Source organism: Quercus lobata, chromosome 10, assembly GCF_001633185.2.
Source record: "Quercus lobata isolate SW786 chromosome 10, ValleyOak3.0 Primary Assembly, whole genome shotgun sequence".
NCBI classification, from domain to species: domain Eukaryota; kingdom Viridiplantae; phylum Streptophyta; class Magnoliopsida; order Fagales; family Fagaceae; genus Quercus; species Quercus lobata.
Genome location: NC_044913.1, coordinates 44,939,329 through 44,966,687, shown reverse-complemented (window position 1 = coordinate 44,966,687; position 27,359 = coordinate 44,939,329). Strand labels below are relative to the sequence as shown.

At 38.2% G+C, this 27,359-nt stretch overlaps 2 protein-coding genes across 5 annotated transcripts; both read left to right on the top strand.

The window, feature by feature from the left end:
- The first annotated feature begins 9,722 nt into the window (after positions 1-9,722).
- Positions 9,723-10,524, top strand: LOC115963654 (vacuolar sorting protein 3-like). The gene is made up of 2 exons (XM_031082746.1): positions 9,723-10,103; positions 10,288-10,524. The coding sequence occupies exons 1-2, from the start codon at positions 9,969-9,971 to the stop codon at positions 10,522-10,524; spliced, it is 372 nt and encodes a 123-aa protein (XP_030938606.1). The 5' UTR covers positions 9,723-9,968.
- Positions 10,525-12,902: 2,378 nt separating this feature from the next.
- Positions 12,903-16,773, top strand: LOC115963652 (proteasome activator subunit 4-like). Of its 4 annotated transcripts, none has more exons than XM_031082743.1 (10): positions 12,910-13,378; positions 13,573-13,797; positions 13,894-14,021; positions 14,105-14,222; positions 14,319-14,537; positions 14,624-14,780; positions 14,909-14,982; positions 15,079-15,193; positions 15,410-15,670; positions 16,305-16,773. In XM_031082743.1, the coding sequence occupies exons 1-6, from the start codon at positions 13,241-13,243 to the stop codon at positions 14,762-14,764; spliced, it is 969 nt and encodes a 322-aa protein (XP_030938603.1). In that variant the 5' UTR covers positions 12,910-13,240; the 3' UTR covers positions 14,765-14,780; positions 14,909-14,982; positions 15,079-15,193; positions 15,410-15,670; positions 16,305-16,773. The 4 variants fall into 4 exon arrangements, with proteins under 4 accessions (XP_030938604.1, XP_030938603.1, XP_030938602.1 ...); XM_031082742.1 differs by having other exon boundaries at positions 15,079-15,203; XM_031082745.1 differs by having other exon boundaries at positions 13,287-13,378; positions 13,569-13,797; positions 15,079-15,203.
- Positions 16,774-27,359: the final 10,586 nt, after the last annotated feature.

The window sequence follows — 27,359 nt, the reverse complement described above, 5'->3', positions numbered from 1 at the left end:
TCAAGAGTGTGCAAGAAAACAGAGACTCGCGGCTGGGCCTCGTGGGTGACTCGCGGCTGCAAGCCGCCAGACGCAGCACACGTGCCAAGCATGCTGGAAGGTGAACAGTCATGCAAGCTGGAGCACTACAGGACAAAACAGGACAACTGGCCATATGGTTATCTCGCGACTGGATCTCGCGACTTAGTCAAGCCGCGAGGTCAAGCCGCGAGCCACCCCTGTTTTGTAAAACCTGACGTTTCACATTCCTCTCCCACTCCAGTATAAATACCCCTTTTACCCACGATTGTAAGAGAGCTTCTAGAACGAATTTTGAGAGAGAAACCCTAAAGAAAAACAAGATTGATTCACCCACAATCTATACATTAGAGTCTCTTCAAATTCCTCAACTCTCTTCCTCTCCATTGTCAAATCCTTGAGAGGCATTATACCAAACCTTATTCTCACCATTATCATTACTGTGAGAGAGCTGTTTGGATTTCTGGGAAGCAGTTAGGAAGGAACCAATCTTCATTGGTTGATACTACGGTCTAGTAGCGGAATCCGGGAAGTTAGAAAAGAAAAAGGTTCGGCATAACCTCGTTGGAGCAAGAAGCTTGGAGGGCTTAGGTGCACTGGGTAGATTAGGCTTGGAGGGTCTATTGCTGTCTATGTATCCCAACTGTATTTTCTAGTGGATTGTATTTTCTAGTATATTTTCGGCGTAACCTCGTTGGAGCAAGAAGCTTGGAGGGCTTAGGTGCACTGGGTAGATTAGGCTTGGAGGGTCTATTGCTGTCCATGTATCCCAACTGTATTTTCTAGTGGATTGTTTACCGCTTGGAGGGCGGCGGAGAGGTTTTACGCCGAGGGCTTCGGTTTCCTCTTCGATAACACATCGCGTGTTGTCTTTGTGTTTGCATCTTCCTTCCTCTCTATCTTTGCCTTTTTATTATCTGCTGTGGATTGTGTTTTGTTTTGGCTTAGATAGTTTTTAACCAATTCCATATTATAACTTATGTTAAGTTTCCGCACACTTGTTGTTTGACATATTGCTTGAATTGGTTAAGTTGTAATTTAGGGGTCTAAACGTTCAATGGTGTTTATTCACGTTTTTGAACTTTCAATTGGTATCAGAGTGGGTACACTGTTGTTGGTTTCATTACCATTGTGTGATCCTTGACTCCCTTTTGAGATGGATCGGTCTCAATCCTTAAATGCACCTCCATATTTTAATGGTAGTAATTATGCTTTTTGGAAGGTTCGCATGAGAGCTTTTCTGTGTTCTATTGATGAATCCGTTTGGGATGCTGTTGAGATTGGTTGGACCAGACCTGAGGCAGCCAAATCCACTTGGGATAAGGCAGCACTTGCTGCATCTAATGCTAACAGTAAAGCACTCAATGCTATTTTCTGTGGTGTGTCTCCAGATGAATTTCACAGGATTTCTCATATTACCATTGCCAAAGAAGCATGGGAGATTTTGGAAACTACCTATGAAGGCACGAAGAAAGTGAAAGACACCAAGTTGCAAATGCTGACCACTCGGTTTGAGGAGCTTAAAATGAGTGAGGATGAGTCTTTTGACTCTTTCTATGGGAAGCTAAATGAGGTGGTTGTCAGCAAGTTCAACTTGGGGGAGAAAACGGAGGATTCAAAAATTGTAAGGAAGATCCTTCGATCATTGCCGGAAAATTTTCGTGCTAAAGTGACAGCGATTGAAGAGAGCAAGGACCTTGATGACATCAAAGTACAGGAGCTGGTTGGTTCTCTGCAGACTTATGGGATGTCGCTACCCAATCAACGGAAGAGTAAATCTCTTGCTCTAAAGACCATTAATAAGAAGGTGGAAGATCAAGACTTATCGGGAGAAGATGTGGTTGACAAAAATGTTGCATACCTTGTCAAAAATTTCAGAAAATTCTTGAAATTCAAAAATAATGGCAAATTTGATGATAAAAGAAAATTCCAAAGTTCTGGAAGGGAGAAAAGGAAATTCAAAAAGAAAGATGGAAAAGAATCCCAACCCACACAAGGTGTCACTTGCTTCGAATGTAACGGGCATGGACACTTTAAGAAGGAATGTCCGAATTATTTGAAATCGAAAGGTAAAGTGTATGCCACGACTTTGAGTGACTCGGATTCGTCTGACTCAGAATCTGAAGAGAGCTGTGATGGAGAGGGGAACTATTCGGCTTTTATGACTATTACTCATGTTGAGTCTTCAGATGAGTTGAATCTGCTTGTACGAGACCTTGCAGAATATAGTGATGATGAATCACTAGGAATTGTTGAAGAATCAGATGCTGAAGAAGATGAAAGCACAACAAATCTTCAAGAGAATTATAACTCACTCTTGGAGAAGTCGGGTGAGTACACAAGGGTGGCCAAGGCTGCTGTGAGAAAAATGAAGAAGGCTGAGGAGGACTACAAAAGTTTCCTAATCCGATATAGGGAGGCCAAATGTGAGATAGAAACACTGAATGGTGAGCTGTCCGAAACTTACACAAAAGTGAGATTTCTTGAGCATGAGGTTGTGCAAGCAAATGCTAAAATAGAGAGGGTCACCACCAAGAAGCTAGATGATGTTATCTCATCTCAAAAGAGCTTTTCAGACAAATCCGGATTGGGATATACCGGAGGAAGTAGTTCATCTGGAAATGTCACTAAAGAAGTGAAGTTTGTAAAGGCCAAAGATCCAGTTGTAGCTGACCTTACTGATGAGAAGCTCAAGATGGAGGAGAAGAAGAATGTGGTGAACCAACGGATGTTGAATCCCCGTAATCAATCTGTGGGCAGGTCTGAATCTCGTGCCAAGTCACGCCCACGACCATAAAGAGGTCCTAGAGTAACTTATGTGTGTCATTATTGCGGACTTCAAGGGCATACTCGACCAAATTGCCAAAAGCTGAGAGCAAAGAATAGTGCAACTCCTCAAAGGTCAGGAGGACCTAGAAATGATAGAAGAAATTGGGCAGGTGATCAATCTAGAGATCAGAATGATGATCCTGGAATGATGAACGTGATGAAGATGATTGGTGCATTCACCAACTGCTTGGAAAGCTTCTCACGAAGGTTTGAAAGTCCTAACTCCCGTACCCAATCCTATAAGGAAATCACCCCAAACGCAAGTGACGTGTGGGTGAAAAAGGGTACTCATGCATAAGCATTACAACATGTCCATGCATTAATATTTCCTATGCTTTGTGACAATGTTTGTTTGTTTGCTTGTTGTTTTTGCTGTTGGTTGTTTGCTTGTCTACTTGTGCATATTTTTTTAATTTTGTTTTATCAATCTTTTTGCTTTTAGTGTCAAAAATCCAAAAATCACATAAAAATTAGAAAATCAAAAAGCTTGTTTGACTTTGTTGAGTTTTTGTTTCAAAACTTGTTTTGCCTTGTACCTTTGTGCTAATGGTTTTGTGCATTTTCGAGCATTGCTTGTTTTCATGCACTCATATCACTGTGGGAAAAATCTTGAAATCTATGTGATTGTTGTAAATAGATCTTCAAACTTGTCATGAATGATTAGTGAATGGTTATGTTGATCTTGAGACATGCATAGACTTGTGTCTATATATCTTTCCACTATTTATTTTTGTTTTTGCTAAAAAGAGCTCACCAAATGTAAATCTCCAAATGAAAAGAGATATTGAGCTGCAAAAGCCTGTCGCACATTCTAGTATTCGACTAGGAAAAAGGGTAAGCGACTTTATATTAAAGAAAATGTTTATTCAAAAAGCCAAAGGCTTGTTCATTAAAGTGAAATATCAAATATCACTCTCACAATGAGAGGTGATTGCCTCAAAAGATCAAAAAGATCAAATATTATGATTAAAAGTGGAGTTAAATGTAAAGCTTCAAAATTATGTTATCAAGTTTTGTGGGAGGTCATATATACATACTTCTATAATTGAGATGGGTCACATGATCTAGTGCTAATTGTGTATGTCTTGGTTGAATTGATCATTGAAGCTTCACATTAGACTAAGGACTATCTCATTGTTGATATCCACACACAACACACAAGTTTATGTTCAATAAATGCCACATTCATTTGTGTGATTGTACTTGATGAAATGTGTTTTCACATGCTCAATCTTTGTTAAATCAAGCACAAAAATATTTTTGAGTATTTTAGGTGTTTTTGGAAAGTATTTTGTTTGAAAAATCTGAAAATTTCAAAAATCCAGTTTTGCTCTGTTTTGGCGGCTCAGTCCCGGGTATGACAAGTCGCGAGCCTCAGTCACGTCTTCGCGGGTCATTTTTGGCGACTTGTTCGCGAGTGGAAGGTCCAGTCGCGAGGTTTACTCAAAGATTTTCGCGGCTCAGCTCGCGACTCACTCGTGGGTAGACCTTCCAGTCGCGAAAAACACTTAGAAATTTTTTTCAAATTTTTGTCCTTGAGTGTTTTGGCGGCTTGAACTGGCGACTTTGTGGTGACTTAATCAAGTCGCGAAAAACGCGTGTTTGGCAGAAATAGGGGCAGTTTTTAAATCTTTTTCAGTTTTCCCTCAAACATTTATGACTGTTCATCTTCTCTCTAAACTATCTCCTTCCCAAACACTCCGTGCTCTCATTTCCAATCTCCATTGTTGCATATTTTCTGCTCAAATTCTTCAAGTCATAGGTATGGGTTTTCAGTTTTGAACTCTTTTCGACTTGATTTTGTGTTTTTCTCTTTGTTTTTTTTCGCATATGTTTATGTTTTAGAGATAGGTTTGTGATTCGGCTTTTGCTCTATGTTCTTGCTTAGCTTGCGGATGCTGTTGCTAAAGTTTGTTTTGATCTTGGATGTTTCCTTTTTGGTCTTCATCCTGTGCTTAGCTAAGTGTGTCTTTTATTTTATCTGATCTTGAGCTGTTGAGTTGTTTCAAAATGTTCCGTTTGAGGATGTGAGTTTTACTGTGCTGAATGTGTATGTTCTATTGTGTTAATCTGTTGGGAGCATCTGTTAGTTTCAAAATGCTGATTGTGAGTCATATCATTTTTCCATCATATGTCTCAATGACATATATCTGCCTTTAGGATAGTTTCTATATCTGCTGATTTTATTCTCCCTTGCATTCTCCATGTTGTTCTTGTGTTTCCTATTTTAGGCTTGTTTATCTATGTGGTTGATCTAAGTAGCTTATTGTTTAAGTGTTCAAGTTCATCTGTGTGGCTGAAATCTCTTTGTTAATTACATGGTACTGACTAGGTCTACACATATATTGTTCTATGCTGTTGTGGCCTCTTCTGATTGTTCACAGATGACTCCCTCACCTCCGAAACTCCTGCAAAGAAGGCTGACAAAAGATTGAAAATGGATTCTGAACTGTTTAGGTCAGTTCAACACTTTGAGAGATACAAGGATATCTTCTTGAAAGCAGGAATTATTCAAGAAAGATTTGTAGATTTGGAGGACTTAAGACAAACCTTTATCCCCAGCTGTTTTGAAGGAAGAGGATGGGAAAAGCTTCTGAGTGATCTCCCTGTAGTGTGTAAACCCCTGATTAGGGAGTTTTATTCAAATGCTGTGATAAGGGAGAATGAGTTAAGTTGCTGGGTTAGAGGTAAAGAATTCATTTTGGATGCACATGTCATTGATGATGTGCTAGGGCTTGATGGATTAGAAGATCAGGAATTTATCAATTACAAGGATAAGAGTGTTTCTATTGAAACAGTTCAACAAAGGATAGGTGGGCAGAGAGAAGGAAAATGTTTGAATACCACTACCTTTCCAGTGGACATGAGGTGTCTAACAATAATCATGATGTTTAACCTCTATCCCATAAAGAAGTTGACTACAATCAACTGTGCTAGAGCAATTTTTCTGATGGATCTCAAAGAAAAGAATTTCATTGACATAAGTTCCCACATATATGACACCATTGTGGATGAGACAAGAACAATCTCTAGGCCAAAATTGATCTTTCCCAGTTTGCTAATGAGGATTTTTAGAAGGAAGGGTGTTCCAATCCCTCAAGACATCAGTCCCATGTCCACACCCTCTGCAATTAACAAGCTTACCTGCAAAAGGATAAGTGTTAGGCTTCCAGGAGAAGAAGATGAAGGTGATGAAGGAGAGGGTGTCCCAATGGAGACTGAAGCAGAGGTAGCAGGGCATGTATCAACCTCAACACCCAGGAGGAGTGGCAAAAGGTCTAGAGCATCAACTTCTTTAGATACACCTCCAGATGCTTTCCAAATCATTCTGGAACGACTTGATGGGATCAGAGAAGTCCAGACTGAGCACTCTGAGAGGATGAAAGCCATGCAGGACCAGATTGATGTTTTGTCTGCAAAACTTGACAGCTTCACCACCCAGCATGAACAGTGACCCTTTGGCCATTCCGGTCAAAAAGGGGGAGATGTTTCTTTCTGTTGTTAATGACATTGATGATGAGAAGCAGAAAAGCAGCTCTTAAGGGGGAGTAATGTGTTGAGGGGGAGTTGCTCTTAAGGGGGAGTAATGTGTTGAGGGGAAGTTGTCAAAGTTGTCAAAATCAGAGACTTGGTTTATATATGCTTATGTTTTGGGTATTTATTGTTTTTATATGGGTTTGATACACTGTGTTTTTGGTGTATAGTTGTTTCTAACTCTTAACCTATACTCTTGGTTTAAACTTTAATATATTTTGATGATGTTATTCAGGATGTGTTGTGTTTTGTACCCAAGTGCTTTTGTAAGCTTTTAGGGTTAATGTTTTATGCATAGTTTGTAGGTTTTATGATATGTACCTTGCTTAATGCAGCCTTTATGCTATGTTGAAATCAGTACTTTAATCTAAATGTCTTGCATTTTGATTTATGTACTGTCACTCTTGTGCCCTTGTAGGATTGTTCCTAGATGCATATACCTTGTGTATTATGCATTGGTTGAGTGTTGAGCATACAAGTATCTTACCTTGTGCTTGTTAACTTGTATGTCCTTGTGTTCATTCCAAGTGTGAATGAGCACTGTGATCACTACCTTGTGGTGTTCACTTGGTTGATCAAGCCATGGTTTGTTTCTTAACCCCATCTTTGCTTGATCACATATTGCCTGTTTCATATGCATTTTATGATTTTCTGCTTACAATGATTATGGTGTATTGTTGTGTTTCAGGAGTATTATGTTCATATGATTCAAGTGCTTCACAGCTTCTAGAGTTAGGTGTGAGTGAGTTTTGTTCAACTGTTCCCAACTCACATGTTAAGTTTAGAGTATGTTTTAGGGTTTTGTCACAGAATAGCCAAAGGGGGAGATTGTAAGGTTGAATTTATTCAACCATCTAATTGGCTTTTTTCCGTGCCAAATTTGCTTGTAATTCAGCATTTAGTAACCCTGTATTTAGGTGGGTTTGATGTAAGGGTAGTGAGTGAGATAGAGTGAAGATTGATCAAGAGTGTGCAAGAAAACAGAGACTCGCGGCTGGGCCTCGCGGGTGACTCGCGGCTGCAAACCGCCAGACGTAGCACACGTGCCAAACATGCTGGAAGGTGAACAGTCATGCAAGCTGGAGCACTACAGGACAAAACAGGACAACTGGCCATACAGTTATCTCGCGACTGGATCTCGCGACTTAGTCAAGCCGCGAGCCACCCCTGTTTTGTAAAACCTGACATTTTACATTCCTCTCCCACTCCAGTATAAATACCCCTTTTACCCACGATTGTAAGAGAGCTTCCAGAGAGAATTTTGAGAGAGAAATCTTAAAGAAAAACAAGATTGATTCACCCACAATCTATACATTAGAGTCTCTTCAAATTCCTCAACTCTCTTCCTCTCCATTGTCAAATCCTTGAGAGGCATTATATCAAACCTTATTCTCACCATTATCATTACTGTGAGAGAGCTGTTTGGATTTCTGGGAAGCAGTTAGGAAGGAACCAATCTTCATTGGTTGATGCTACGGTCTAGTAGCGGAATTCGGGAAGTTAGAAAAGAAAAAGGTTCGGCATAACCTCGTTGGAGCAAGAAGTTTGGAGGGCTTTGGTGCACTGGATAGATTAGGCTTGGAGGGTCTATTGCTGTTCATGTATCCCAACTGTATTTTCTAGTGGATTGTTTACCGCTTGGAGGGCGGCGGAGAGGTTTTACGTCGAGGGTTTCGGTTTCCTCTTCGATAACACATCGCGTGTTGTGTTTGTGTTTGCATCTTCCTTCCTCTCTATCTTTGCCTTTTTATTATCTGCTGTGGATTGTGTTTTGTTTTGGCTTAGATAGTTGTTAACCAATTCCATATTATAACTTATATTAAGTTTTCGCACACTTGTTGTTTGACATATTACTTGAATTGGTTAAGTTGTAATTTGGGGGTCTAAACGTTCAAGGGTGTTTATACACGTTTTTGAACTTTCACTTATAGAGAACTTTGTTGATTTCAAAATCTAATTTCAAAATCGAAGGTCATATTTCTTATTTCAGCCTTTAGAGTTATGGTATACATTCTTCTTCCCATTCTTATCATTTTTTATTTTCTGCTCATTTGAATTTTTAATTAGCATTTTTGTCTACATCTTTAATAGAAAAGATAATTTAAATTTAGTTAAATGTAATACTTAGTCTCCCTATAATTTGCAATTCTTGCTAGTAGAACCAGTTACTGTTCAAACTATTATTTTATTATTCATTCGCATTGTTGATTTTGTATTGCATTACTAATATACTTGGTTTTTCTATGTGCAGATTGAAGGATACCTCCGTTTGTTGAGCCGTTACTCGGTGGGCACGGAGGACCACCAGGACATTACTGATGTGCTGACTGCAGTGCAGACGATTGGCCGTGTACGACCTTCGGACCCTGAGGTCTTGAATGAGGAGGCAGCTAGTCCTGCGGCAGCAGCTACTCAGAGGCCAAGCACTACTGAGAGCCCAAGCATGAGCATAGCTCCTACCAAACGTCTGCCTATTTGTACCCCTCGACTTGTCCCTACCCCTGATCCCCCTCCACCCACCCCACATCCATCCCTTAGCCCCACCATCCCTTCACCCACCCTACATCCATCTCGTAGTCCCACCATCCCTCCACCGACTCCATATCCTTGTCCTGGGTCTGACATTCGTCCACCCACCCCACGGTCATTTCCAGAGGTGTCACCCATTCCATCCTTTGACTTGGGTATTCATCTAACCCCACCTGACATGCAGCAGGACCCACCCTCCGACAGTACGTCTATTGGCCCTTCATCAGCCATTGACCCACCCCATGTTCAGGTTGAGCAGGCTAGTGGGTTACCTACTCAACCAGAAGGTCGGCTGAAACGCATATCAAAGGCACCTCCTTGTGGGACAAGGGGGCACAAACATGGACACAACGCTGGGCCCGAGGCATCTGACGAAGGACATGCAAGACCTCCTCCTTATTATACGAGACAGCATAAGGTCCAAAAAAGGTAATTGAAATGATACATTTTCAAAGTTTATTTTACAATATATGAGCAGCTAAAAAGCATTCTTTGTTCCGATGGAAATTACTTAATCAGTATGGTTTGTTCACTTGTTACTTTCATGAAGATGATGATGCTATGAAAAGGCTGGAAGCACTAAAATTCAAGTTCAGCACAATAAAAGTAGCAACAAATAACTTTTCTAATGCCAATAAGCTTGGAGAAGGCGGATTTTAGGTCGATTTTGAAGTGGCTGGTAATGATTCTAACTTATTAATTTGTGATGTATTTAATTGCGGCCAATTAGAGGGGCTAAGCCTCATGAAGTTGGGGAGTTTGTAAATGTGTTGTATGATTATGTTGTTTATCAGGGCCGTATCTATTTTTGAACTTTGCTCTGTATGTAGGGTCCAAGGAAACTGATGAAAAGGCTGATGAGGTTCTAAAGTAGGATATTTTGGATTGTTGGACGCCAGAAAATCACTATCGATGGACTGAATTTAAGTGTTAAACATTTCTAGATTTAGACCATCGATAGTGATTTTCTGGAGTCCAACAATCCAAGATATCCAACTTTAGAACCTCATCAGCCTTTTCATCAATTTCCTTGGACCCTACCTCTGAGGTCCACGAAAATGGAGGTGTATCATAAGAAGTCGGGTAGGTGTATTCAATCGATAAGTTTTGGTGGGGAAGGAGTTGGAGCTAGCGTTGTTGCTGATGAGGAAGTTGGGAGTGGGAAACTTGTTGCTGTTGCAACACCTAACAAGGTATGTAAAACGAGCTTGATGGGGCTTCACCCATTTTTACAATTAATGGTCTATTTTGTTATGTAAAGGGTACATGTTGTATTGTATTTAGATGTTCACATTATGCCTTAACCAATAGCTTTTTTTAGTTCTGTTCTCAAGGGGTCTTGATAAATTCTCCTGTTTTGTGTTAAATGGTTGCTAGGTTATTTGCTATCGTAAATTACCTTCTGAAGAACAAATCAAAGACGTTTTGAGAAAGAAGAACTTTAAAGAAGCCATTGCCTTGGTGGAGGAACTTGAGTGTGATGGTGAATTGTCAAAGGATATGCTCTCCTTTGTTCATGCTCAAGTGGGGTTTCTATTGCTGTTTGACCTGCATTTTGAGGAAGCAGTAAATCAGTTTTTGCTGTCAGAGACAATGCAGCCTTCTGAAAGATAAAGGTTGCATTTTCATCTCTTTATTTTCTTGGCTGTAGCAAGATGAGTGTCGACCCTCTGATTTGTGTCACTTCTTGGATTAATTTTATTTTTAAATTTTTTAGCAGTAGTTGAGTATATAGCCTGTATGCTTAAATTGTCATCCTAGATTGTTTTACACTTCAATTATTAATACAGATATCATCATGTTAAAAAGAAAAAAAAAAAGGAAAACGAGTTCGTTAAATTTTGCTAGCTGTAGGCCTATGTAAATTTTTTCCTTTCCTTTTTGTTTTTGTTGTAACTGGTCTAATATATTATTTCATTACTTATCACAGATGAAGTTATTCCAGCAATTGATCCAAGAAAGGTAGAAATTTTTCAAAGGTATGTTCATCACATACACTGCAGCCCAGCTTTGCTGCAGTATAATTGTATGAAGTTATTTATATCAAAGGGTGCTCAACCTCTCATCTTCCACCTGCTTGGGATCTCTCTCATTTTGATTCGTTCACTTTTTTAGCTTTGTAAAACAATGATAGATAGACCACAAAGCTCCCACTTGGAACTAAAGCTAATAGATCATATTTATACTTGTAAAATAAGAATTATGTTGGTAAAAAGTTAATTACTTTTGTTCCTCTTTTTTTGTGTGTTTATACTTGTGAATTTTTTTTCACCTCTTTTAATTTCGCTGGTACCTCCAGTGGTTGATTGAAGATCAGGACTGTGATGATACTCAATTCCATACATTATATGCTCTATGACTTGCCAAATCAGCAATTGAAGCCTTTGAAACTGAAAATACTTATCAAAACAGTGACATTGGAGGGGTAGATGAGACAGTAATTTCTGATAATAGAATAAACTCGATCTTTGAAAGTCCTCTTCGAGAAAGACTGCAGATATTTTTGTCGTCTTCAGACTTGTATGATCCAGAGGAAGTTCTTTACTTGATCGAAGGATCAGAGTTATGGTTGGAAAAGGTCCATTGGAACTCTTATAATTACTTTGTTGTTGGTTCTGCCTATTGACTTGGCTGAATCTTCTGATTATGTACTATTCAGATCGTTTACTGCCTAATGATTTGCATCATTTCTTTCAAACTGTTGTTACGTCAGGCATGAATGGCATTGATACTTTTTTAGTGCCAAATGGTAAATGGTCTTCGCTTATTGCTAAATATTATTCCTGACTTTGACAGGCAATTCTTTACAGAAAACTGGGTCAAGAGGCATTAGTGCTCCAAATTTTGGCATTGTAAGTTTCAAATTTTAACTATAGACTTTTTACTTTTCCATTTCAATTTTGTTTTAGATTTGTTTTAAAAGGCACTTCTTGTATATGAAAATTTGCGTGTAAGACACCTGAGGGCACAATACTTGTGTCCTGCTCTCAGAAGATTTCAATAAAAGAATTTATCCTGTTCTGTCTTATATGGAGCCAATGGCAGGAGATAAGTTTTAGGGTACTAAGCATTATGTAATTAAGCTGAAGCTATTACTTTTGAGATAACTCATTAATTGGATTATAGCAGTTAGTGGCTTCTCTTGTACTACATTCTTAGTCTTGTTGGATTTTTTTAATTGCAAATGTTTTTTAAATTGCATAATTCATCATTTGAAGGATCTGGGTTTGTGAGACTGTTTCTTCCTACAAATTTAGACAACCAGGACTTTTTTACAAAGTACGCTGCCATTTTTTAGTTGAGAATCCATAGCCAACCCCAAAAATTTGGGATTAAGGCTTGTGTTGTTGTTAGTAGCACATATTTTTGAGAACTCCTATTCTTTGTGGTTTTCTTTATGCTTGTTTGGGCAAATTAACTTCCTATTGTTGTCATGGCAGTGACTGGATTAAATCGTGTATAGACCTGTGGGACTCGATGCCAAATTGCCAATTTTGGAATAGTCAATGGGCTGCTCTAGTAGCTCGTGTTGTAAAGAACTGCAACTCCATAGAATGGGAGTGTTTCTTACCCACACTTTTTGCCAGATACTTGAATATGTTTGAGGTGAGTGTATGAATTGTTTAAATAGTGTTGAATATGTATTGATACTGGTTACATACAGTGGTCCCTAGCATGTGGATATGAGTCTTGTAGTTGAACATGATTTTCTTCTAACTAATGCTTATCATAAAGAAAGTAGAAGTACATTTTGACAGAAATTGTAGATCCTTGATTGACTATGCATCAATAATGTCAAGCAATTAAATGATGTTTTTATTTGCTCCTACAAGATGGCCTAAAATAATTATAAGGCTCCATTTGTTTTATTGTAAAATGTTTTTTGATGTAAAATTTTTTCAGCTAGTGAAAGCATTTTCTTTTTTAGCGTTTGGCTGCATTTTTGAAAATGCTTTAGAAATTATTTTTCGGTGTTTGTTGCTAGATAAAATGTGGAAAATTTCCTCCATCACAAAATCTGTATATCCACAACCAAAACCTGTTACAGGACAAAACACCCAAATAGATCAAAACTCTACATATCCACAATATCCATTACTGATTGGCAGTAGGAAAATCCCAAACACCCATTACAGATTGGTGGAAAAATCCCAAAATCACAACACCCATAACAGATCATCTGCAGTGGTAGATCAGCAGAGTGCTGATGGCCACCACTTGCCCGCCAGCATTGACTGCCAAGCCTTTGCGCCTCAACAAACCCCAACATTTGACCACCAAGTGGATCAGAAAAAAATGAACCCTCTGCACCGACGATCACTGTGCCACCATGCCACTTCACCACTGTGCCACCATGCTAACGATCCCATGCCCCACAGTTGCTGCAGCAACTTCTGTTTTGTCTTATGTGGAGCCCTCTTTGGTTCTTCCTTTTGTGGCATCTCGATTCCATATGGCCTTAGAGACGGTAAGTAAGTTTGTATCATTTATTTCATTACATCACAGAATTGTTGAAACTTATAATGATTGTCTACAGTTTTCCTGATGGAAAACACCTGTGCATTTGTGAAACAATGTCCTATTAATAGTATTGTTCACCCCTTTAAGTTTTGCTTGTTTCATCACATTAACTTCTCTTTCACCAATGTTGTGTCTAGTCAGATGACTGCCACCCACCAGCTGAAAATTGCTGTAATGTCAGTAGCATTTGTTGGGCGTTCGCTATTTCTCACCTCCCAATCAACTTCAGTAGAATCAGTTGAAAGTGGTGATGAGTTCACTGATCTTTTGATGGTTTCATTGTCCAATGTATTACTTGGAATGGATGCCAATGATCCTCCTAAAACCTTGGCAACCATGCAACTAATTGGCTCCATTTTTTCCAATGTAAGCACACAAGCCCGTAATATTCTTAGAATACTCAATTATTATTGCCCTTATAACCATGAATAAATGCTTTTACTAATCCATTTATACTTGCAGCTGGCTTATTTGGATGATAACATAGACGAGTCTTCATTCCTGCCTATGATTCGTTTTTCTGAATGGCTTGATGAATTCTTATGTCGCCTATTTTCCTTGCTTCTGCACTTGGAACCCAGCAGTGTTACGTTAGTATTAACATTCAGTTCTTCCATATCTTCTGTTCTACATTTCTATTATGTATTGGAATAATTGGTTACTGTTGCTGCAGGAATGAAGGCCTACATTCGTCTGCAACATCAGGAACTTTTCTCGTTGAGGATGGTCCTTACTACTATTGCATGCTTGAAATTTTGCTTGGGAGACTTTCAAAATCCCTGTATACTCAGGTTTAGTTCTGGTTAATGGTATTCAGTTCAGTTCTTTTTGAATTTTAGAATCTCAATCAAAGATGTTCTTATTACTTTCCCTCATGCTCCTAACAGGCTTTAAAAAAAGTTTGTAAGTTTGTGAAGACAAATATCCTTCCGGGGGCAATTGCTGAGGTTGGACTGCTTTGTTGTGCATGTGTGCATTCAAACCCAGAAGAGGCAGTTACTCACCTTATTGAGCCCATTTTGTCCTCTGTTATCTCCTCTTTAGAAGGAGTGCCAGTTACAGGATTTGGAGGAAGAGGAACTTCTAAGTCCTCTGTTTCAATAAAGATGCTTCTCCCATGTATGGTGTGTGTTATATGTTTTCACGTTGAACCTAAGTTCTTTTTTTGAAATTTGAATTGGTTTCTTTCCAGGCAAAACCCACTCTTTCTCCTGCTCTTGAAACATCAATTGATTATCAATTGAAAACACTATCAGTTGCCATCAGTTATGGGGGTCCTGCTCTTCTCCGTTACAAGGATCAGTGGAAAGGAAGCTATTGTTTCTGCTTTTGATTCTCCATCTTGGAAGGTCTTGTATTTATCCTGTTGTTGATTAAAGTACCTGCTCTTGAGGCTTGCATCTGTGATTCTTTCTTTTATTTATTTTTTTATTATTATAAAATCTCACCCTTCAAGAAATTTTCGGTCATTTGACAGGTCAATGGTGCTGGTGATCTTCTCCATTCCCTCCTTGGTAGCATGATTCTTTACTATCCTATTGATCAGTACAAGTATGTTTTCCTCTTTCCATTAGTGGTTGTATTTAAATGCTTATTAATTTAATTTCTTTATTTGAAAATGTAATCCTCAAAATTCTGGTTTCTTAGGTGCATCTTCCGTCACCCTGTGGCTTCTGAACTAGAGGAATGGATCAGCACAAAAGATTATTCCAATAATGAACTGCCAATAGGCCCTAAATGGCATATTCCTAGTGACGAAGAAGTTTGTTAATGTGATTTTTTTTTTTTTTTTTTTTATTATAAAAATAATATCACAAGAGAGCACACCCACGCACACACGCCAACTTATCTAATGAGTATCAATTAGTGAATTTCATAGTTGATTTTGTATCTGTGCATATGAATTTGCAGCACTAAAAAAGAATCATCTTATACTCTGTCCCAACTCATCAATTTTTTTTTTCTTTCTTTTATTAAGAAATGGGGACACATATGCGGGAGAATATTTTGCGGACAAGATGCATGGGTTTGGGCTCTATTCTTTTGCAAATGGACATTGATATGAAGGAGCCTGCATGAGGGTAGAAGGCAAGGGCTTGGAATGTACACATTCAGAAATGGTGAAACACAAGCTGGTCACTGGCAAAATGGAATTCTTCACATTCCAAGCACACAGAACACCACCCATCCTGTATCTCCTGTTGCTGTTTATCATTCAAAAGTACTCAATGCAGTGCAGGTATTCCTTACTTCCAACCTTAATAATGTAAACCTCCAGTGCAAGTGTTTGATGTAAATATCTTAGCTGCTGATGGTTATAATTTGATGTCTATTTATGTCATGGTTTTGCAATCATACCATGGATGATCCTATCTTCTTGTACCCCTGGCTGTTTTATCTTATGGCAGGAAAAATAACGTTGTGTTGGCTACGATCCTTGTGATTTATGGTTCATTTTCCATTTACTGTTGATATGAATCACCAGTCATACATGTCCTGTTTTCCATGCACATTATTAGCCCTTAGTTATTGGGTCCGACTCTTTTGTTCAAGATGATTTAAAGAAATATTCTCTGCCTGAATTTGTTCACTTCAACCATGATACTTTACAATTATTACAATTCTCTACTTATCCTCATGCTTTTTTAACATTTTATTCTTCAAAGATTGGTTTTATGTTATTTAGCATAGTAAAAACTAGTTACTGGTGTAATATTACTGTTTTATAACTAAAAATGAAACGTGAGAATGGCATTTTTGCAGCACTGCAGTTGCGGGAAACAAAATAACAAACTACAGAAAGTTAATTAGCAATTTAAATAACTAGTAATAGTCTTTTTTCTGATTAGTTCTGTGATTCTATTTACAATCAGGAAGCTCGGCGAGCAGCAGACAAAGCCTATGATGTAGCCAAGGTGGATGAAAGGGTCAACAGGGCAGTTGCAGCAGCCAATAGGGCAGCTAATGCAGCTAGAGTAGCGGGAGTTAAGGCTGTCCAAAAACAAATGCACCATAATAGTAACAACAATGTTCCAATTCCAATTGTGTGACACTCCCAACTGCCGCTCTGGCTCTTTTAATGTGCAAGACGGCAGCATCAGGACAGTGGCTTATGTTTGTTTTCTTCAACAAGTAGCTTTGTGTTTTTATGCGGTCTCCTTGGCCCCTTGCCTTGAGGGGATGATTTGATTTGTAGAGCCTCTTGAAAGCTGTGAGTAGTAGGGAAGATTACTGAAGAGTGTGCAACGGTCATCTATACAGCTTGAAGATTGTGTATACATAGAGAGGAGATGGGGAGGGTGGATGGTGATGGCATCCATATTTTTCATTTTTGCTTTTCCATCTTAAGTACATTTTTGTAAAGATCAGGTAGATGTAATATAAAGTGCTGGTGCCTAGGTAAAACCTCAAACCAGCCACTATTGATGTTAGTTTGCTGGTATTTAATGGAGGTAACAAATTGTCTAGTCACTGAAAAAAAAAAAAAAAAATTACCCCAAAAAAAAAATTTATAATAGAATATTTAATTTTTTTGTAGTTAAATTGTTGTTCATGTTGGTGGCTAGGTAACCTTATTCTAGCCAATGTGTTAATGATTTTTCGTATCCTTGATATATGATTCATGGTGGTACATTGATGTTGGTCATTAAAACTTTGAAATGATGCGTCATATAGGTGCCTCTGCCAAGTTCAAACTTCATGCTTCTCACACTTACTAAGAATGTGGCAAGACTAGCTTCTCGTGTCCATATGGAAACTGAACCTACCAAAGCAAAATAATGTTATCGAGATTCCAGAGCATTTGGTGGAAGCTACGTATTGATTTCATGCCATTGAAGAATAGGTGGTGCGTGAAAGACTCAAAAGCACATACTATAATTAGTAGTTGGGGACGTTTTTATTGCTATTTTAAAGAGCAAAATAATGTAAACCAAAGAACAATTATCGGTAGATGTTGTAAATGTGATGGGGCTGTGTGAATGCATGCAAAATTAGACACTGGCGTTTTTGTGGTATGAATGAAAGTAGACATAATGGAACATCTTCGACCATAGGTATTGAGATGTGTGAATCTTACTCAATGGGTAAATGCAATATTGTTATGACATTTGTGTAACAATATTTGTGTAAGAGGAATGTTGTATTAAATCATGTATTTTTAGATAGAAACATTTTTGTGGTATGCATAAAAATAGATGTAATACATTTTCGACCATAGGTGTAGAAAGATTTCACCAATTTACAACATCTACCAATAATTGTTCTTTGGTTTAAAATATTTTGCTCTATTCATAAATAAACGATTTCAGCAATTTACGAAAATGCTGCTCAAATGGAAATCAAGTCTCAAAGACTCGATTTCCATTGGGATTTTTCAAAACTATTTACGGCCAAAAAAAAATTTCCCAGTGGAAATTGAGTTTCTGAAACTCGATTTCCATTCAGGTGGCGTATTCGTAAATAAATTGCTAGCCCAATTTACGAAAATGCCACTCAAATGGAAATCGAGTCTCACAGACTTGATTTTTAATGGGATTTTTGGTGCCAAACCGAGAGTTCAAAACTATTTACGGCCAATGCCATTGCAAAAATTTCCCAGTGGAAATTGAGTTTCTGAAACTTGATTTCCATTTGAGTGGCATTTTTGTAAATTGGTGTTGTAGTTTAGGGTGCGTTTGAATCAGGTGAAATACAAATTCAGAAAACGTTTTCCGGAAAATGGGCGCGTTTGGCTGTCAAGGAAAACGGTATTTTCCGGAAATGCAATTACAGTTGACCAAAATTTTCCCCTTTGACCCGGAAATGAATTACTGCCTTCATTTTCACTTCAATTCATTTCCGGGTCTTGCAAACCGCAGAGAGAGGGAGAGAAAAAGCTCAAAACACAACACGAGAGAGGAAGAGAGAACGAACAAAAAAACCATACGAAGAACACAACAGCCACCCAGAGCGACGATCCACCGAACGATCCAGAGGAAGAACTTCGGCGAACGAGCGAGAAACCCCGATCGATCCAGCCACCCATCGATCTGATTCGGCGAACGATCCACAGAAAGAACTTCTTCGTCCAAGAGCGACAAACCCCGATCGATCCGACGAACGAGCGAAACGAAGGACTCTGGCGAACGAGCGAGAAACTTCGATCGTGAAAGCCACCCATCGCTCCGATCCGGCGAACGAGCGAAACAAAGGACCTGAGCGAACGATCCGCCACCCATCGCTCTGCCAGACGACCACCGCGCCAAACGCCGCAGACCCACGGTGAGTGACAGCTCAAACTCTCACCTCCGACCCACACGTCCGATCCACACACTCCCTCACCTCCGATCCAATCACCTCACCGGTTCAGCCCATCTTCCCGATCCGATGTCTGGAATATATATATATATATATATGTATATATTTATTTAATTGCTTATTTATATAAACATTTATATAATTATTTACATGTTTTTATTTATTAATTTTTGAATTATACATTGTTTATAACTGTGTATTTGTGGCAAATGTATATCAAAATGTTGGGACTTTTCTGATTGCAGGTCATTCATTAATTTTTTTCAATTATCCATTGTTGAATAAACTGTGTAATTCTGAATTATAATAAACAATTTCCGTAAAATATTTGGACGAATCAAACACCGGAATTGATTTTCCGTAAAACGATTTCCGAAACAGCCAAACACCCAAATACATTTTCCTTTTCCGGAAATTAGCATTTCCGGAAAATATGTATTTTCCAGAAAACGATTTCCAGCAACCAAACACAGCCTTATTTACGAATATGCCACCCAAATGGAAATCAAGTTTCAGAAACTCGATTTCCACTGGGAAAATCTTTTTTTTTTTTTTTTTTTTTTTTTTTTTTTTTTTTTTTTTTTTTTTTTTTTTTTTTTTTTTTTTTTTTTTTTTTTTTTTTTTTTTTTTCAGCTACTCCTGCAACAGTAAACCAGAATTAGTTTTCCCTTCCCCTGCAACAGTACAATAGATCCAGAACACATCACATGGTCAGCGGTAAACAAGTAGATACATGCATAATCACCAGTCAAGGAGAGAGTATATTAGATGCAAACAATCGGATTCAAACAGTTACTATTCATGGGCATTATAGTTACCCTCTTAGCACACAAAAACATTCAATACATTATCATCACTTCAATCAAGGCCGCTGTGGTTGAAGTTGCCAAAGTAGTAGCTACATTGCCAATGCCATATCATTGCATTACAGGCAAAAGCTGCACAACGCAACTAATGTAACGAGTACAATGGATAGCAAATGTTCAATTACAATAACATTTAGCAATAAACAAAATAACAACTAAGTCAATACAACATAGTCTACATAGTCGTCTAGCACTTGTCCATACTGATACAACATACTCTACATAGTCACCTACAACTTGTCCATACTGATACAACATAGTCTACATAGTCGCTTAGCACTTGTCCATACCGAAGATAACCACAAGTCCCACTTACAATGCCATTCCAAAATCCAGTCTCCGCTCACCTGACAAACATTAAAATACGGTTGTTAGTTTCCAAATGTGAAGAACAAAAACCAAATGACATTCTGAGCATATTATATAAAAATAGTGACAACACTTGCCTAGTTTGCAGCACTACCACTTGTCGAAGCCCTACGGGAATTGGGATAGCATCTGCGGTTATGCCCCTCTTGATGACACACTCTACATCGCTGCCTTGGTTGAATCTCCCTCAAGTCTGGATCTTCCCTCCGGCTTCCCCATTCTCGTCGTACCCCATCCATTTCATTCCTTAATCTTGACTTCACAGGACGACCTTTGCCCTGCAACAGCTGTGGGTCAGGCACCCACCGTGGTCCGCAAACGTCCCTCCACAATGACTTTGATTTTGGCACCACAAAATGATGTGAATATGTATGAATGGCGTTGTTCAAACTGTAACATGGGTCAATATAGCTGGTCGCATCGAGATGCAGACCTTTAAGAACTTTAATTGCATGTGAACAAGGGATCTTCAAGTTTGCCACTTTCCGCAACCATATGTTTGCTCAATTACGTGCACTTCATGACTGTGGTTTCCCCCTCCACCTCTATGGTCGTTGTACGGGGTAACCACTTGATATACATCAATTTCATGATTAAAATTCCTCAGAGTGTGTCCTGGGGTTTTCTACTCATTTTTGTTATAGATTTTCATTGCATAATCACTCCACACCTTACCTTGAGAGAGATCAAAAGTAATTTTTTTATGTCGATCGTAGAAATATGCAACAAGTTTGGACCAAGTGAACTCAACCATTGCAGCAATGGGCAAACCGCGGGCACCTTTAAGTACCCCATTAAAACACTCAGAGATATTGGTTGTCATTACCCCGTAACGTCTTCTACCATCCTGTGACTGGGTCCATTTCTCAACATCCTTACTCATTAGATATGTGTATGGCATATAGCGTAGGATGTGGCGATCAGTAGGGTCTACACCCCTCAGTAAATTAATCTCGGCCTCCTTAATGGTTTGCATTATGGACTCAAATTTTGCTTCATGAGTCGCATATCCAGCTTTCAAGGCCAATGCCTTTAGAGTTGGGTCCTCAAATTTTGTGTTGAAGTTGCTAGCAACATGTCGAAGGTAATATCGGTGATATACCTGTTCTCTTCCGTCCTCACCTCTAGGCCACTCTCGAATGACGCATTTGATACCTTTATGTCAGTCAGAAATAATGCAAATGCCATCGTTAGGTATGACATGCTCTATGGAAGTCCTGAGACACTCTAAAAACCAACCCCAACTAGGCCATGACTTCTTGTCTACAACAGCAAAGGCGAGAGGCAAAATCTTTTGGTTAGCATCAGTTGCCATTACAATCATCAACACCCCTTTGTATTTACCATACAAATGAGTCCCATCAATACTGATCACTGGCCTACAATATTTGAATGTAGCAATGCATGGAGCGAATGCCCAATATACATAGTGCAGTAATGCAGTACCTTCGTATGGCCTAGGTATGGTGTGATAGTTGTACTGGGTACCTAAGTCTTGATTGAAGTATGCCAACAACAACTTTTGCAACCTTTGGTAAGACTCCTCCCAATCCCCAAATATCTTAGCAATTGTCTTTTGTTTTGCGTCCTATACTTTATAGTAAGAAAGCTCATGATTATACTTAGTACGTATGATCTCCTAGAGCTCATCAATATGAGCAGTGTGATTTTGTCGCAAGTTTTCCACAATTTCTGATGCAACAAAATTAGAATCCATCATTTTACCGTTTCTTTGCAGGCCAAAGGGTATACAAGTGTGTGGACCCACATAAGACGTGACCACCCACAGACCATTTAGTTTAGCCTTCATGAATGCCCCAACGTACCACTTGCAATTGTCGTCAGCGCATGCGGCGCACAATTTATTTTTGCTCGACCTCCGGGTTATAAAATTTCTATTATCATTTGTTGCGTATATTATCAATGCACGCTTCACCGCCAATTTATTTGTAAAAGTCAACCCTTTAGAAAAATGCATCCCATTTTGCCAAGTACAAATAAATGGTACTAATAGAGGTGAAGGATCAACCATATTTTCCCAAGTATTTGCGTAGAATGAGTCGGCAGGAGGTCTGTAGCCAGTGGTCGTATTTGTATCACGCTGGATGCCAATATCATCGTTTGCATCACCTTCATCATGGTACTCCATATTTTCCTCTTCAAAATGGGGAATGACTTCATGGTCATCCACATTGTTCTCAAAGTCGCCTCGCTCAATCCTCTCTTCGTACTCATCCACACCATCAATATTTTCACCATCATTCGCAGCATGATCTTCATCTTCATCTTCCTCCTCTAAATGTGTCTCTTGACAATGGAGGGTTTCACCAGTATTGATAACATGATCTTGAGATGCGAGCATATAACCTCCCATTGCAGTGCATCCATCATCAAGGGCTGTCTTCATCATGGTACTCCATATTTTCCTCTTCAAAATGGGGAATGACTTCATGGTCATCCACATTGTTCTCAAAGTTACCTCACTCAATCCTCTCTTTGTACTCATCCACACCATCAATATTTTCACTATCATTCACAGCATGATCTTCGTCTTCGTCTTCGTCTTCCTCCTCTAAATGTGTCTCTTGACAATGGAGGGTTTCACCAGTATTGACAACATGATCTTGAGATGGAAGCATATAACCTCCCATTGTATACCCTCCCATTGCAGTGCATCCATCATCAAGGGCTGTCTTCATCATGGTACTCCATATTTTCCTCTTAAAAATGGGGAATGACTTCATGGTCATCCACATTGTTCTCAAAGTCGCCTCGCTCAATCCTCTCTTCGTACTCATCCACACCATCAATATTTTCACCATCATTCGCAGCATGATCTTCGTCTTCGTCTTCCTCCTCTAAATGTGTCTCTTGACAATGGAGGGTTCAGCAGTATTTACAACATGATCTTGAGATGGGAGCATATAACCTCCCATTGTATACCCTTCCATTGCAGTGCATCCATCATCAAGGGCTGTAAATTGTAAAGACGTAGTTGTTTGTTGCACCATCTCAGTATCAACTTCCGTAAGCGGCTCTGAACTTATGTACAACTCAGCAGCATTTACTTGGGGCATTTTCTGGATCCTATTAAACATCATCTTCACATGTTTGTCTTCTTTGATCGCCATATACCCGTAATTTATCTGTTCATGTAGGACTTCTTGTGGGTAACGATAAATAATCTTGATGTCATACCAAGCAGAGTTCAAATTCAATTCGTCCATTATTTTCAACTTCAAATCATTCAACGTCTTCAACTTATGACGTATTATCATGGGGTAGCATTGGATACTCGGCCCTGTAAATGGAAATCCCTCAATCCCCCCAGGATTGTCAAGGGGTCCACCGTAGTATACATTTATATCAATATTCTTTAGATGTTGTGAACCTATTAGAGAGTCAAGTATAATATGTTAGCGACATATTTTATCTCTTTCATTTAACATCAATTACAAAACCTTTTCTATTTACTCAAAGTACAAAAATTACAACTTCTCACCCCACAATTGCATATACTCACCCCACATCACATACAAACACACTCAATCATTATCATTTCGTACTCAAACAAATGAAAAAACTAAAGACAAAACTCACCCCCATTACAAAATTTCAACTCAACTCTAACTAATATAAATAAAAATATCAAGCCAAACAACAAGAAAAATAGTCATGATAAAAGCCTAACAATACAAATATATATCTACAATATTTTTTACTTATTATAAAATCCTAGCAAATATATACATTAACTTGCAAAAATAGTCATGATAAAAGCCTAACAATACAAATATATATCTACAATATTTTTTACTTTGTATAAAATCCTAGCAAATATATACACTAACTTGCAAAAATAGTCATGATAAAAGCCTAACAATACAAATATATACCTAAATATATTTTTTACTTTTTATAAAATCCTAGCAAATATATACACGGGCAAATATAAAATCCTAGCAAATATAACTTGTTACAAACCCCACATTTTCATATTCACATACAAACACACTCAATCATTATCATTTGTTTCCAAAATAAAAAAAAATAAAAAATCATTAATTATACTCAAACAAAAAAAAAAAACTAAACACACAACTCACCCCATTACAAACCTTCAAATCATTCTATCAAAAGTATTAAAAAAAAATATCAAACCAAACAAAAAAATTAGTCATGATATACATACCCATAAAAAAACCTAACAATATATATATATATATATATAAATATATTATATGTAACTAACAACTAGAGAGATTGAGAAACCTTACTTGACATGAGGATGTGAAAATATGGAGGGTGAGTTTTATTTGAAGTTTGTAATGGGGTGAGTTTTGTATGAGAGTGAAAGAGAGAGATAGATAGTGAGAGTTGCTGCTGAATGTGTAATGAAAATGACTAAGAGAGGAAGGCCACAGCTAGCTGAATGTGTATGACACTAGAGAAACCTACAATGAGTGAGAGAGCATGTGCAAACTGCAAAGGTTCTGCTGACTCTCGAGAAACCCAGACCAGACAAAACCAGCTGCAACTGTGGGACCTAGATATGACTAGACATGATAAAAAGACCAGAGTTACTACATTTCAAAATTGAGTTTCTGAGACACGGTTTCACTTTTAGCAAACCGAGTCTCTGAGACTCGAGATCCATGTGGCCAAATCCCACGTGGCATGTCCACGTGGGATTTGTGCACATCAGAATACAAAAGCCGAGCCTCAAAAACTCGATTTTGAGGCCCAAAATCAAGTCTTTGAGGCTCGAGATGCTAGTAATTTATAATGTTTCCAAACTGGGTCTACTAACTATATACTTACAATTTTATGGTCATTTGGCCATTTTGGCCGAAATAATAAAAAATTGTAGGACCTTGCTACAGTGAGGTGTTAGAAATAAAATCCAAGTTGTTAAAAATTTTAAAATTTGACACATTTGATAAAGGTGGATTTTTATGATTTGAATTGTTAAAAATGTTAAAAAATAACATTTAGTATTTTTAACACGAAAGTTCTAATGGTTATTGTCAAATAAAATTGTACTTCACTTTTGCCACAGTAACACAATTCACGCTGTTAACTTTTGAGCAGCTTGTATCAATGGCTTGGACCGAAGTCATTATCTACTACAGGGGACCACTAGAAATTTTACGATGATATAAACATAGATAAATTGGTTTTGTTTGCTTTATCCACCATTGATTTGGTCATAATCAGTCCATCTTTCTACTTGTCTGTGTTGCCCTACATTTTCAACCACCCGTTTTTTACAAGTAGAGAAGATATCATAGATATAAGCATAGTTTTTGTGTATCTTACAATACATATCATATCATGTACAAAAAATTTTGTATCATAAAAGCGTATTGAAAGTGCTCATAAATCAAATGATACACAGATATGCGGTTTAAAATAGTGTTTTTTTTTTTTTTTTAATTTTATAATTTGTGTTCTAATTTGAGTCCAACAAAATGAACAAATTGTTAGACTTGTTTTTAACACAAAATTATCAGTCTACTTGATTGAGTCCAAAAAAATAACATATCAATGAGGGTTTTTTTTCCCACTTCTTTTCTCTTTCAAATTGTACTATAGGGAGTCCTAAAGCTCATCCAAATGAGAGATAAAAACAAGAGTTTCTGCCCCAGACTGCCATGATAACCCCAATGACTGAAAAATAAACTAGGAAAAAGAAAGGACAAATCAAAAACAGGTTGATGATTTTTTTAGAAGCAGTTATTGCTCATGATCTAAACGTTTCTATTTCAGTTTGAATAAAAGTTAACTCATAAGCAACAATCAAATAAAAAATAAATCTAGACTTTGATTGCTAATTCTTTGTGATGATTCAAATTTAACTTTTAGGATAACAATAAACTAATTATGTGACTTTTTGGGTTCTCCCTTGACTTCCTGACTCTTTGGTAGATGCAGACGGAGAATATCATTAGTACCACGAGAGCAATATTATTAGTAACTAGTAAGTTACCCATGCGATATACGAATAATGTTGTAATATTTTATGTAAGATGGTTTTGGAGAATGTTGTATATGTATTATAGCATAATTGTTATAAATTTTATTAGTAATGAGTTCGTCATAAAAGCAACAATTCTAAATTGCACACACATATCCATTATAATTATTTAGTTGAAGTAATGAGAAAAAAAAAAAAAAAAAAACCAACTTTGGAGGAATATTATAGAATAAAAGTTGATATAAAATGTGTCTTTTTCTTTTTCCTTAGTTCTAAAACAAAATACACATCTCAAACATCCACAGTCAATTACATCATTTACAAAACCCACAATCCACAACGTCCGACCTTAATATCAAAATCCTAATTGTCATTGTCACTCAATATAAAATGCAAGCCCCCTTCCTTGATTGTAGCCAACTCCTATGGGTTAGAATTAAATGAGACACAATGTTAGAGTTAGGTAAGTGTCGTTGAAAGATTGAAGGTAAATGACATCATTTTTGGTCTATATGTATTTGATATGAGATGACATAATATGTTGTGTGTAGGTATATGTAGGGTCACGTTTTTCAGCCTAGGCCCAAGATGCATGGGACCTTAGACCAGTGAGCCCGGTACAATGAATTTGTAGAGGGCAGGCCAAAGAGCTAGGCTTTAGTGTATGGACAATGATTAACACAGTGTTCTTCACGATCAAGCTGAGATGGACTGAGTTCACCAGAGAGGATTTGTCATCGGCACGGTCCGGGGAGCTTTTTCTGGTGCCTCTAGTGTGTTGGGGGGTCTCAGCCCCGCCTTTCTGTCTCCTTCCCTTCCCTTTTTATAGTAGTTTCCTTTATCCTCAAAATGATTTTGTAGAGGGTGGGCCAAAGAGTTAGGCTTTAATGTATGGACAACGGTTAACACAATGTTCTTCACGATCAAGTTAAGATGGACTGAGTTCACCAGAGAGGATTTGTCATCGGCACGGTCTGAGGAGCTATTTCTAGTGCCTTTGGTGTGTTGGGGGGTCTCAGCCCCGCCCTTCTGTCTCCTTCCCTTCCCTTTTTATAGTAGTTTCCTTTATCCTCAATGGGATTCCTTGGGTAGGTACTTATCCCATCAGCCCTTCCTTCCAGTTGTTGGGAGTGGTTATCAAGGCAGAAAAGCATGGCTATGTCAGGCACAAGGCATCGAATGCAATCATGGCAGCTTTTTCCTCTGACATTTCCATTTTGCGCTATCCTTTTCTGCTCTAGTCTTTTTATTGTTCCGTGGGATGATCTGGAGTGTCATTACCAGTGGCGGGCTGCCCCTTTTGTCCTCGGCTACATCAATGCCGAGGAGGGTTCTTCCCATGGCCGAGGAGGGGTTTTTCCTAGGACTGGGCCCTTGGCCTAATGTGGACGTTGACATGGACTTTTTTGGTCTTTTAC

What these genes read in the sequence shown, in the direction of transcription:
- LOC115963652 (XM_031082743.1), top strand. Translation starts at nt 13,241, where the DNA reads ATGCCACTTCACCACTGTGCCACCATGCTAACGATCCCATGCCCCACA. An exon ending in TTGGCTCCATTTTTTCCAAT is followed by an intron (nt 13,798 to 13,893) that starts GTAAGCACACAA and finishes TTATACTTGCAG; the next exon opens with CTGGCTTATTTGGATGATAA. An exon ending in AGTCCTCTGTTTCAATAAAG is followed by an intron (nt 14,538 to 14,623) that starts ATGCTTCTCCCA and finishes GTTTCTTTCCAG; the next exon opens with GCAAAACCCACTCTTTCTCC.
- LOC115963654 (XM_031082746.1), top strand. Translation starts at nt 9,969, where the DNA reads ATGGAGGTGTATCATAAGAAGTCGGGTAGGTGTATTCAATCGATAAGT. An exon ending in CTGTTGCAACACCTAACAAG is followed by an intron (nt 10,104 to 10,287) that starts GTATGTAAAACG and finishes AATGGTTGCTAG; the next exon opens with GTTATTTGCTATCGTAAATT.